Source organism: Carlito syrichta, unplaced genomic scaffold (assembly GCF_000164805.1).
Source record: "Carlito syrichta isolate Samal-C Ts95f unplaced genomic scaffold, Tarsius_syrichta-2.0.1 Scaffold308290, whole genome shotgun sequence".
In the NCBI taxonomy this organism is placed as follows: domain Eukaryota; kingdom Metazoa; phylum Chordata; class Mammalia; order Primates; family Tarsiidae; genus Carlito; species Carlito syrichta.
In genome coordinates this window covers 459,234-470,627 of record NW_007252386.1, presented here as the reverse complement: position 1 = coordinate 470,627, position 11,394 = coordinate 459,234, and the positions used below count along the sequence as shown (strand labels likewise).

Below are 11,394 nucleotides of genomic sequence, written 5' to 3'. Positions count from 1 at the left end.
CGGGGCTGGGGGGGCCGGGGGCGGCCACTGCACTCCAGTCTGGGTGACAGAGTGAGACTCCAACTCAAAAAAAAAAAAGAAAGGAATTGGCAGTAGTTGGAAACTGCCAGGGGAGGGGAAGGCAGGATTGGCAGTAGTGTAAAAATGCCAGGGTGAGAGAGGGGTACACCTCATTAACAAGGGTATACCTAACCCTGAATTGTACCCCACATCTTTAAAATAAAAATTTTTTAAAAAAGGAACATATGAAAACTTCCAAAAAGTTTTAAATCAGAGAGTTAATAGGCCACATTTTGTAATAGAAATCCACAAGTTAGAAGTAAATAAAATAAAAAAACTTAATTCTTAGTTTAAAGAAGAAAATGAAAAGGAAATTACAAATTGTCTGGAAAAGAATAAAAAGGATGACATTTTATTCCAAATAAAAATGAAAAGAGACATAATAACTAGATGCTTTTAAAAGGAAATATTAAAGGCCATTCTGTTATTAAAAAAATGATAACACTGTGTAAGTACCTAATGTTTTTCTAACAGAGAGACAAATAGATTATGCAATTTTGAATATTTAAAGTTCATTTTAGTTAAGCTAAGGTATATTTAATTTGTTTGAGTAAGACAGAACACAATAGAGCAAATCTCATGTTTTAATATAGTGGATCTTAAATGTTTTGTTGTCAGAATGCTTTGTATTCTTAAAAAGTATTAATAGCTCATATTTTCAAAAAACAATTTAAAAACAGTGAGAAAAGTGGTACTGTTTTACATTTTTACAAGTCTCTAATATCTGGCTTAATAGAAGGTAGCTTGGGTTCTCATTTCTGCTTTTGCATTCAGTCTGTTTTGCTATCAAATGTCATAGAGTCTCTCGAAAACTCTACTGTGCCCTTTGCAAAACAGTGAAAAGGAAGATGGTGAATGATGTCCTAGTATGGCTATAAAAATAGTTTTGACCTCATAAATTCCATGTGAGGTCCTTAGGTACCCCCAGGTCCTCAGATCACACTTTCAGAACCAGTGGTTTTGTAGACAGTACCTTTAGAGTTAGGCAGATCTGAGAATGAATGCTATTCTTTCCACTTTCTGGCGTATAATTCTGAACAAATCACTTAACTTCTCTAATCCTTAGTTTTCTCATAAATTGTTAGAGGTAATGCTATCTATTGACTAGGATTGTGTAAGGAAGAGAGATAATATTGTGTTTATTAGCACAGAGCATGGCACAAAGGAGTTGTCTGACAATAAGTTAACTACTGTAATCATAAAGAGAATACTTGTTTTTTCTCTTATTTTCATCCTTACCCTACTTTCAATATTTGCTATTTCCCACAAACTTTAAAGAAGCTCTTACCTATTTATGTAAGCAACCAGCTGTTTTGGAGATTTCTTAACCTGAAAAATGGAAGTAGACAGTTGTAGCATATTTAAGTTGTTTAATAGAGTTATGTAAATTTTATGATTGACATCAAGAAATCTAAATTTCAACAGTTAGGTTATTTCTGGCAAAGCAACATATCTCTCTCCGTATTTTCCATGCCACTAGTCACATATTATACTGTATATAGGGTGCGTGACAAGTGAATTTTAATATTTTTAATAATTTAAAAACATAATCTTCTTTTTTAGAGGTGGGGTCTCACTATGTTACCCAGGCTAGTCTCAAACTCCTGAGTTCAGGCAATCCTCTCACCTCAGCCTCCTGAGTAGCTGAGACAACAGGCTCATGCCACTGTGACTAGCTTTTTAGTATGTTTTAAAAGAAATTATAGGGCCGGGCGCGGTGGCTCAGCCTGTAATCTCAGCACTTTGAGAGGCCGAGGCAAAAGGATTGCTTGAGTCCAGGGGTTCAAGACTAGCCTGGGCAACTTGGTGAGATCTCATCTTTACAATAAATCACAAAAACTAGCTGGCCATGGTGGTGTGTGTCTGTAGTTCCAGCTACTTGGAAGGCTGAGGTGGAAGGTTCACCTCAGTCCAGCAGGTCGAGGCAGAGGTGGCTGTGACCGTGCCACTGCACTCCAGCCTAGGCGACAGAGTGAGACTCCTACTCAAAAAAGAAAGGAAGGGAGGGAGGGTGGGAGAATTTATAGCAGTGGTAATAAGCCTTGCAATCGTGAAAAATAAAAACATTTCTGAGATTCCTCTTAAACTAAAACATTCATATTATATCATATCAAAACAGTATACTAACCAAAAAGTTTTTAGAGCTTTAAAAATATAATGGTTAGGCCTGGTGTGGTGGTTTATGCCTATAATCCCAGCACTTTGGGAGGCCGAGGTGACAGGATTGCCTGAGCCCACGGGTTTGAGAACAGCCCAGGCAATTTGGTGAGACCTCATTTCTACAATAAATAAAAAAATTAGCTGGGTGTGGTGGTGCTTGCCTATATTTCCAGCTATTTGGAAGGATGAGGTGGAAGGATCACCTGAACCCAGCAGGTTGAGGATGTAGTGGCTGAGAGTGTGCTACTGCACTCCACGCTGGGCGAGAGAGTGAGACTCTGACAAAACAAACAAACAAACAAACAAAAAAAACCACACACACAATTATATATATGGTTATACTTCATTTATTCTACTAAGTTGAGATTAAGCATAATTACTCTCCATTGTTTAAACAACCTACTCAGAATTATCTATAGATGTCACAGTTTAAACTGTCTTACCTGTTACCTAAAAGTATAGACTTACCTCCTTCATGTTCTTTTTAGTGAAATTAGAGATCTTTTTCCTAGGAAGATCAATGGAATGATCCTCAATATTATTACAAAAGTTTCGTTTTTTAACATTGTGGGTTTCAGATGCCATCATCTCTTAAATACCTAGATAAAAAAATAATAAGAATAAAAATGTTAAAAGCGCAGTGATCATTTCTTTAACACACACACAAACATAACAACAATGGTACCACACTATGTAAAAGAGGTTTACAAGTAAAGCACAGGATATATTTTTAATTTTTACATTTTTGGAAGTCTTAAACTCAGAGGAGGCACAAGGCGTGGGATCCCCGGAAATTATGGCTCTTTTTGTTCTCATTCTTTAGTTGCAACCAGTTATAATTTTTGTCAAAGCAATATTTCACTCTCTCCATTTTTCATACCACCAGACATTTACCAAATGCACAGGTTATAAAATCAGAACTATAAAATCTGTATCTAGCCAGGCTTGGTGGCTCAGCCTGTAATCCTGTGCCTTTGGGAGGCTGAGGTGAGTGTATTGCCTGAGTCTGCGGGGTTCGAGACCCGCCTGGGCAGCAAGACCTCATCTCTACAATAAATTAAAAAAATCAGCCGGGCGTGGTAGCGCATGCCTGTAATTCCGGCTACTTGGAAGGCTGAGGCAGAAGGACTGCCAGAGCCCAGTAGGTCGAGGCTGCAGTGGCTGGGAGCGGTCACTGCACTCCAGTCTGGGCGACAGAGTGAGACTCCAACTCAAAAAATAAAAAATAAAAAAAATCTGTATCTATGACATCCAAATGTATAGAAACCTAAAATTTTGGAGTCAAATAATCACTAGGTCAAATACAACCCTAAGTAGTCAGAGGAACGAAACCTGGACTACATATATCTGACTTGTCCTATGCCTAATCCTTAAAATTGTCTTTCATTTCTTGCAGCTAGCTCTCTAGAGTGTACCTTTACCTTTGGAAAGCATAATTTGTGCTCCCTTGTTTCCCTAATTATAGCCAAAGAGGGAGAGGAAGTGGAAACAGATACTATGACTCCATTTACATAACAGAGGAAATTAGTGATTGCCTCACTTGCACTCTGGTTTCACATAGAAAATTTATTTTAGGTCATTCCCTAAACACATGCTCCTCCTTTATCCTTTATTTAAACACCTATTAAGCATTCACTGCATGCCAGGCCTGGAGTTACTGTAGATGATGCTCAGAGGTCCTTCTAAAGAATCATCTAGGACATTTTTTGAGAATGTACCTTGCTGGGCCCTAATTTCTGAGATTATAACTCAGCAGGTCTCTCTGAAATGGAGCCCAAAGCAATTAGGTTTTTAAAAAAAGTTTCACAGGCATTTGTAATGCATACTCTGAATTATCCAAAAATATAAACATATACATGAAAATTTGCCAGTAATTTTAGTGTATTCTAAGATCTCTTGCAGCTAATCCATGGACAGCCCTTCCAACTGTATCCCCAGGTTAAGAAACCTCTAGGGCAAGATTTTTTTAAATGTAAACAATTACAATAATACAATAAGCACTCTGTCAGAGGGGCATCCAGATGAGTTAGCAAAAAGCTTAACTGAGAAATGTCTTAAAAAATAAATAGCAGGCTGGGTTTGGTGGCTTAACCTGTAATCCCAGCACTTTGGGAGGCCTGAGCCCACAGGTTCGAGACCAGTCTGCGCAACTTGGTGAGACCTGCCTCTACAACAAACAAACAAACAAACAAACAAACAAACAAATAGGGGGACATAGTGTGCGCCTGTAGTTCTGGCTACTTGGAAGGCTGAAGCGGAAGGATCACTGGAGACCAGCAAGTTCACTGGGGTGGCTGTGAGTGTGCCACTGCACTCCAGCCCAGGCGACAGAAACTCCAACTCAAAAAATAAAAAAACAGAATAAATAGCACACTAAGAAAATAGCAAGTACAGAACTGAAAGGCATGAAGCAACATGGTTTGTTTGGCAATCTCTTAAGTAGATACTTGTGGTTGGAGCTTAGGCTAGGGGCCAGTTGCAGTGGAGTAAGAAATGAGGCCAGATAGACAGAAGCTAGTTCCTAAAGGGTCTTCTCCACAATGCCACAGCAGATCTAAGAAAGCAAAATCATAAATCAACATTGAGGAAAAGTGAAAAACAGAATCTCCACCAAAAGTTCAGGAACTGGCAATACCAAAGTTATCAAGAATTAGAGATAAGGGTGACCCTATAACAAGTAGATAGAATATCCATTTAAATCACAGGCCTGGCGTGGTGACTCATACCCATAATCCCAGCACTTTGGGAGACAGAGGGGCAAGAGGATCACCTGAACTCAGGGGTTTGAGACCAATCTGAGCAACATGGAGAGACCGTGTCTCTACAATAAGTCAAAAAATTAGCCGGGCATGGTGGCACATGCCTGTGGTTCCAGCTGCTTGGAAGGCTGAGGCAGTAGGATTGCCTGAGCCCAGCAGGTCAATTACTTGTAATTCCAGCACTTTGAGAGGGTGAGGTGAGAGGATCACTAGAGCTTGGGAGTTTGAGACCAACCTGGACAACATAGCAAAATCTCATTCTTGTAAAAAAATAAAAAAAGAATTTAAAAAAATTAGCTGGGTGTGGTAGTACATGCCTGTAGTCCTAGCTACTTGGGAGGCTGAGGCTGGAGGCTTGCTTGAATCCAGGAGTTGGAGGCTACAGTGAGCTATGATCGTACTGGGTGACAGAGTGAGACCCTATCTCTCAAAAAAAAAAAAAGGGGGGGGGGGGAGGGGGAAATGCAAAACAGAGTCCTTGGGATGGAAAACATCAGGCACAGATGAGGGTGAAAGGAACATATAAATATTGGCATAAATGATGATCAAAGCTTCCAAAGAACTCTTCTGTAAAGATATAATAAACTATGAGGTAAGATTTGCACACTTCACTCAAACTGGTAAAATGACCACACTAGTAGACAGTGGTAAGGTCATGTAGTATAATGTAATATCACAGCTGTCAACAAAAAAGCTGTATCAAGAATTATACTCAAAAACACCTATAGTATGTCAAAATGGAATAATAAAAATGTTCAAGTAACCTACAGGAAGGCAAGAAAAAGAAAAACAGAGAAATCAAAGAACAGAGAGAGAACAGAAAACAAAAATAAAGTGGTGGATATATCAATAATTATATTATATGCAAATGGTCTAAACGCATCAGTTAAAAGCCAGAGTTTGGCAGAGTAGATTAAGAAACATAACCTAACTATGTGATGCCGACAAGAAACTCAATTCCAATATGATAATATAGGCAGGTAGAGAATAAAAAGAAGAAAAAAAATGTATCATGCAAATGTTAGCTTTCTAAAAGCAGAAGTTGCAAGATTAATATCAAATAAAGATGTTAAAGCAAAGAAAATTATCAGAGACATAGGGAGAACATTATATAGTGATAAAAGGGTCAATCTGTCAAACATACATAGCAATCTTAAATGTGTATGCACCAACAGCACAATTGAAAAATACATGATGCAAACATGGACAGGATTGACAGGAAACACAGACAAATCCACAATAATACTGGAAGACTTCAACATTCCCTCTCCACAACTGACAGAATAACTAAACAAATTCCGCAAGATTACAAGAGAACTTAACACAAAACCATCGCATCAACCAACCGGATTAAATCAACATTTATAAAACACTCAACTCAGCAACAACAGAATACACATTACTTTCAAATACTATTGAACATATTCTAAGGACTATATCCTGGATTATAAAACAAACCACAACAAATTTATTTTTGTGGAACACAACTAAAACAGTGGTGAGGAAAATTTGCATCAGTGGTGCCTGTGGTCTCAGCTACTTGGAAGGCTGAGGCGGAAGGATTGCCTGAACCCAGCAGTTTGAGGCTGCAGTGGCCGTGAGCGTGTCACTGCACTCCAGCCTGGGTGACAGAGTGAGATTCCGACTCAAAAATTAAAAAACATCAAAATATTAGCTGGGCATGGTAGTATGCACCTGTAGTCCCAGTTACTCAGAATGCTGAGGAAAAAGTATTACCTGAGCCCAAGAGGTAAAGGCTGTGGTAAGCCGTGATTGTGCCACTGCACTCCAGCCTGGGCAACAGACTAACTCAAAGACAAACAAACAAACTTAGAACTAATGTATTGACTTGAAAACATTATGAATTCCCCTAGTACTAAAACCAAACACATGACAAGAAAACTACAGACTACCAGCAGACACTCTTGCTCCTATCCTGCCTGTTGTGCCCTTCACAACATATCTTCTCTTAATAAATCTACCTTTCTTAAAAAGAAAGAAAGAAAACTACAGACTAATTTCTCATTAACATTGATCCAAAAATCCTCAACAAAAAATTAGCAAACAAAAAAATCAATTAATCTATCACATCAGATAAAGGCTAAAGAAACAAGTTACACAATCAAATCAATAGATGCAGAAAAAGCATTTGATAAAATCCAACTCCTTCATGATAATTTTTTTTCCTATTGAGTTGTCTGAGCCCTGCATATATATATATATAGTTATCAATCTCTTGTCTGATGGGTGGCTCGTAAATATTTTCTCCCATTCTGTGGGTTATCTCTTCACTTTGTAGATTGTTTCCTCTGCTTTGCAGAAGATTTTTAGCTTGATTTGATCCCACTTGTCCATTTTTGTTTTGGTTGCCTGTGCTTTTGAGGTTTTAAGAAAGAGTAGACAGACCAATGTCCTGAGTGTTTCCTCAATGTTTTCTTCTAGTAGTTTCATGTCTTAGATTGATAGATTTAAATATTTAGCCCACTTTGATTTAGTTTTTTTATAGGGCAAGAGATTTCATTCTGCATATGGATATTCAGTTTTCCCAACATCATTTATTAGAGACTGTCCTTTCCTCAATGTATATTCTTGGCATATTTGTCAAAAAAGAGCTGACTGTAGGCTGGGCGCAGTGGCTCACACCTGTAATTCCAGCACTTTGGGAGGCTGAGGTGAGAGGACTGCCTCAGCCCAGAGCTCTAGACCAGCCTGGGCAACTTGGTGAGACCTTGTCTCTATAATAAATCAAAAACTTAGCCGGGTGTGGTGGCGCGCACCTGTAGTTCCAACTACTTGGAAGGCTGAGGTAGAAGGATTGCCTGAGCCCAGTGGGTCGAAGCTGTGGTGGCCATGAGCACGTAACTGCCCTCTAGCCTGAGTGACAGAGTGAGACTATGACTCCAAAAAAAAAAAAAGAGTTAACTGTAAATGTATAGATTTACTTCTGGGTTCTCTATTCTGCTCCGTTAGTTCTATGTGTCTCTCTGTTTGTTTCTTAGTTGAAGTCTCACTCTGTCAACCAGGTTGTGGGGCAGTGGCACACTCACGGTCACAGCAGCCCCAACCTGCTGGGCTCAGGTGATCCTTCTGTTTCAGTCTTCCAAATAGCTGGAACTATAGGCATGCACCACCACACCCGGCCCTATGTGCCTGTTTTTATACTGGTATACTCTGTTTTAGTTACTGTAGCTTTGTAGTATAATTTGAAATCAGGTAATGTGATGTCTTCAGCTTTGTTCTTTTTCCTCAGAATTGCTTTGACTATTCTGGGTCTTTTGTGATTCCATAAAAATTTCAGCGTTTTTTTTTTTCTATTTCTGTGAAGAATGTCATTGGTATTTTGACAGGGATATCACTGAATCTGTATATCATTTTGGGTAATATGCACATTTTAACCACACTGATTCTTCTATTCTATATGAACACAGAATATCTTTCTGTTTTTAAATTTCTTTCATCAATGTTTTATAGTTTTCATTATATGATTCCATTTATATGAAGTGTTTATAAAAGCAAAATTTTAGAGATAGTAGTTTAGGCCTGGACACAGTGGCTCATGCCTGTAATCCCAGCAATTTGGGAGGCCAAGTTGAGAGGACTGCCTGAGTCCACAGGTTTGAGACTAGCCTGGGCAACTTGGCAAGACCTCATCTTTACAACAAATCAAAAAATTAGCCAGGAGTGGTGAGGTATGCCTGTGGTTCTAGTTACTTAGAAGGCTGAGGCAGAAGGATCACCTGAGCACAGCAGGTTGAGGTTGTGGTGGCCATGAGTATGCCACTGCACTCCAGCATGGGCAACAGAATGAGACTCCACCTCAAAAAAAAAAAAAAAAAGAGGCCATTGCCTTATTAGACTCTGGCATGGCCATATGCTCTTTGAACTGTTACCATATTTCCTGGCTTTGGCCCCCTTCCCTACCTTAGGGAGGTGACCTCCTCTTTCTCTCTCTCTCTCTAATTAACTTCTTAAATCAACTATATTTAAAAAAAGAAAGAAAGTAGATTAGTGGTTGTCTCAGACTGGGTGGGAGTGAGAATAACTACATTCACAGCAATCACTGTATTGTCTATATTTAAGAAAACATGCACTATATCCCATGTTCAGGAAAATTATAACTTCATTACTGTAAGATGAGTTTTTCTCATTATTGTGAATAGGTAGAGGATATCTGAACACTTAGAGCTGTTTAATAACTAAATGAGAATAACTATGTGGGCAAAAGGTTTCTTTTTGGGGTGATGGAAATGTTCTCAAATTATATTGGCATTGATGATTGCACAATTCAATAAATACTTACAATCAGTAAATTGTACATTTATTTATTTTTTGAGTTGGAGTCTCACTCTGTTGCACCCTCACAGCCACCCCAGCGTCGACCTGCTGGGCTCAGGCGATCCTTTCATCTCAGCCTTCCAAGTAGTTGGAACTACAGATGCGCACTACCAAGCCTGGCTACTTTTTTGGTGTATTGTAGAGAGGCGGTCTCACCATGTTGCCCAGGCTGGTTTCGAACCCATGGGCTCAGGCAATCCTCTCACGTCAGCCTCCCAAAGTGCTGGGATTACAGGCTTCAGCCACCGTGCCTGGCCAGTAAACTGTACATTTAAAACAGGTGAATTTTTTTTTTTGAGTCAGGGTCTCACTCTGTCTCCCAGGCTGGAGTGCAATGGCATGATCACAACTCACCTCAGGCTCAATCTCCTGGGCTCAGGTGATCCTTCTGCTTCAGCCTTCCCAGTAGTGAGAGTACAGGCCTGTGCCACTCGGCTAATTTTGTTTTACTTCATGTAAGATGAGGTCTCATTGTGTTGCTCAGACTGGTCTTGAATGCCTGGGCTCAAGCAATTCTCTCACCTTAGCCTCCTAAAGTTCTGGGATTACAAGCATGGGCCACTGTCCCCAGCTAAAACAGATGAATTTTATGGCATGTAAATGATACTTCAATAAAACTTTAAAAAGAGTAAAGGAAATTATCAAAACTGTAATGGTCAGTGGGGCGCGGTGGCTCAGCATGAATCCTAGCACTTTGGGAGGCCAAGGCGAGAGGAATGCCTAAGCCCAGGGTTTGAGACCAGGCTGGGTAACTTGGTAAGACCTCATCTCTAGAATAAATAAAAAAGTAAGCCAGGAGTGGTGGTGTGCGTCTGTAGCTCCAGCTACTTGGAAGGCTGAGGCGGAAGGATCAACTGAGCCCAGCAGGTCAAGGCTACAGTAGCTGTGAGCATACCACTGTACTACAGCCTGGGTTACAAGAGTGAGACTCTAACTCAAAAAACAAAACAAAACAAAAACTGTAATGGTAAAGCCTCAATGCACAGAATTTAGATACTACATTTCCATTTTTGCTTCACAGCTCGTACATTTGGTAGTATACTTTTCTTGAGTGATAATATAGGATTGTCCTTTCTCTCCTAAGAGCATTTCCCAATGCTACTGAAACTAGTTAAGCAATGGTTGAAGCTTCTATGTGTTTTTGAAGTGCTACTTGATAATATACAAAAAAGAGAAGAATCTGAAATGGTATTAAGAAGGAGTTGAAGGCAGTGATTTTAGAAACTGGAAAGGATAGTCTTTCCAACAAAAGAAATAAGGTCTTAAGACAATAAAAGCACTGGAAAATTGATAAGGGGACAATATACTAACTTTACATGTAACAATCCTGAACACCGGCCATAGTGCAGATTTTCTTAAATAAAGACAATAGAGTGAATGCTATAGGTTTTGAGGAGGTAGATAATCAGTGGCATGCAGAAGAACTGGAAAGATGAATTCTCTTTACATAGTAGTTATCTCCTACCAGAAAGATGAGAAGGAATCTTTTTATATAATCTACTAGGAGGGCTGCCAAATCAGGAGATTTGGCAGCTCTAAGTGTTCAGAAACTTTCTACCTGCTCAATATAAAAAGAAAAAATCATCACACAAGAATGAAACATATCTGGACTTCTGTCTATAATACCTTAAGTTACAGCTTAAGGGTTAACTTAAACTTTGTTTTTACATTGATATACTACAATATATTTATTATTTACGTGGTATTTGACTCCATAATTTCATAATTTCACAAGAGGCAATTTCATTCCTCTTCTTGAAAAACAAAGCATGGCTGTGTAAAAAGAATCATTCTCCTCCAGTCACAGTCACTCCCACTAATACAAAAGTTATGTATGGTTATCTCCCAAGAGCTTGAAGTTGAAAATAGTTTTTAACCACCATCTTGTTTTTGGTTTTTTTTTGAGTTGTAGTCTCACTTTGTCACCCAGACTAGAGTGCAGTGGCTGCTCCTGGCCACTGCAGTCTTGACCTGCTGGGCTCTGGCGATCCTTCCACCTTGGCCTTCCAAGTAGCTGGAACTATAGGTGCGCACTACCATGCCCAGCTAATTTTTGATTTATTGTAGAGATGAGGTCTCA

At 39.2% G+C, this 11,394-nt stretch overlaps 1 protein-coding gene across 2 annotated transcripts in view; it reads right to left on the bottom strand.

Moving 5' to 3' along the window:
- KATNBL1 (katanin regulatory subunit B1 like 1) overlaps window positions 1-11,394 on the bottom strand; it is a 42,793-nt gene that overhangs the window by 10,947 nt on the left and 20,452 nt on the right. For both annotated transcript variants that reach the window (XM_008065408.1, XM_021716211.1), the window contains exons 2-3: window positions 2,689-2,819; window positions 1,349-1,389 (exon numbers count right to left, since the gene is read on the bottom strand). In XM_008065408.1, the coding sequence (XP_008063599.1) occupies window positions 1,349-1,389; window positions 2,689-2,808 (161 nt within the window). In that variant the 5' untranslated portion in view covers window positions 2,809-2,819. The remainder of the gene's footprint in view (window positions 1-1,348; window positions 1,390-2,688; window positions 2,820-11,394) is intronic.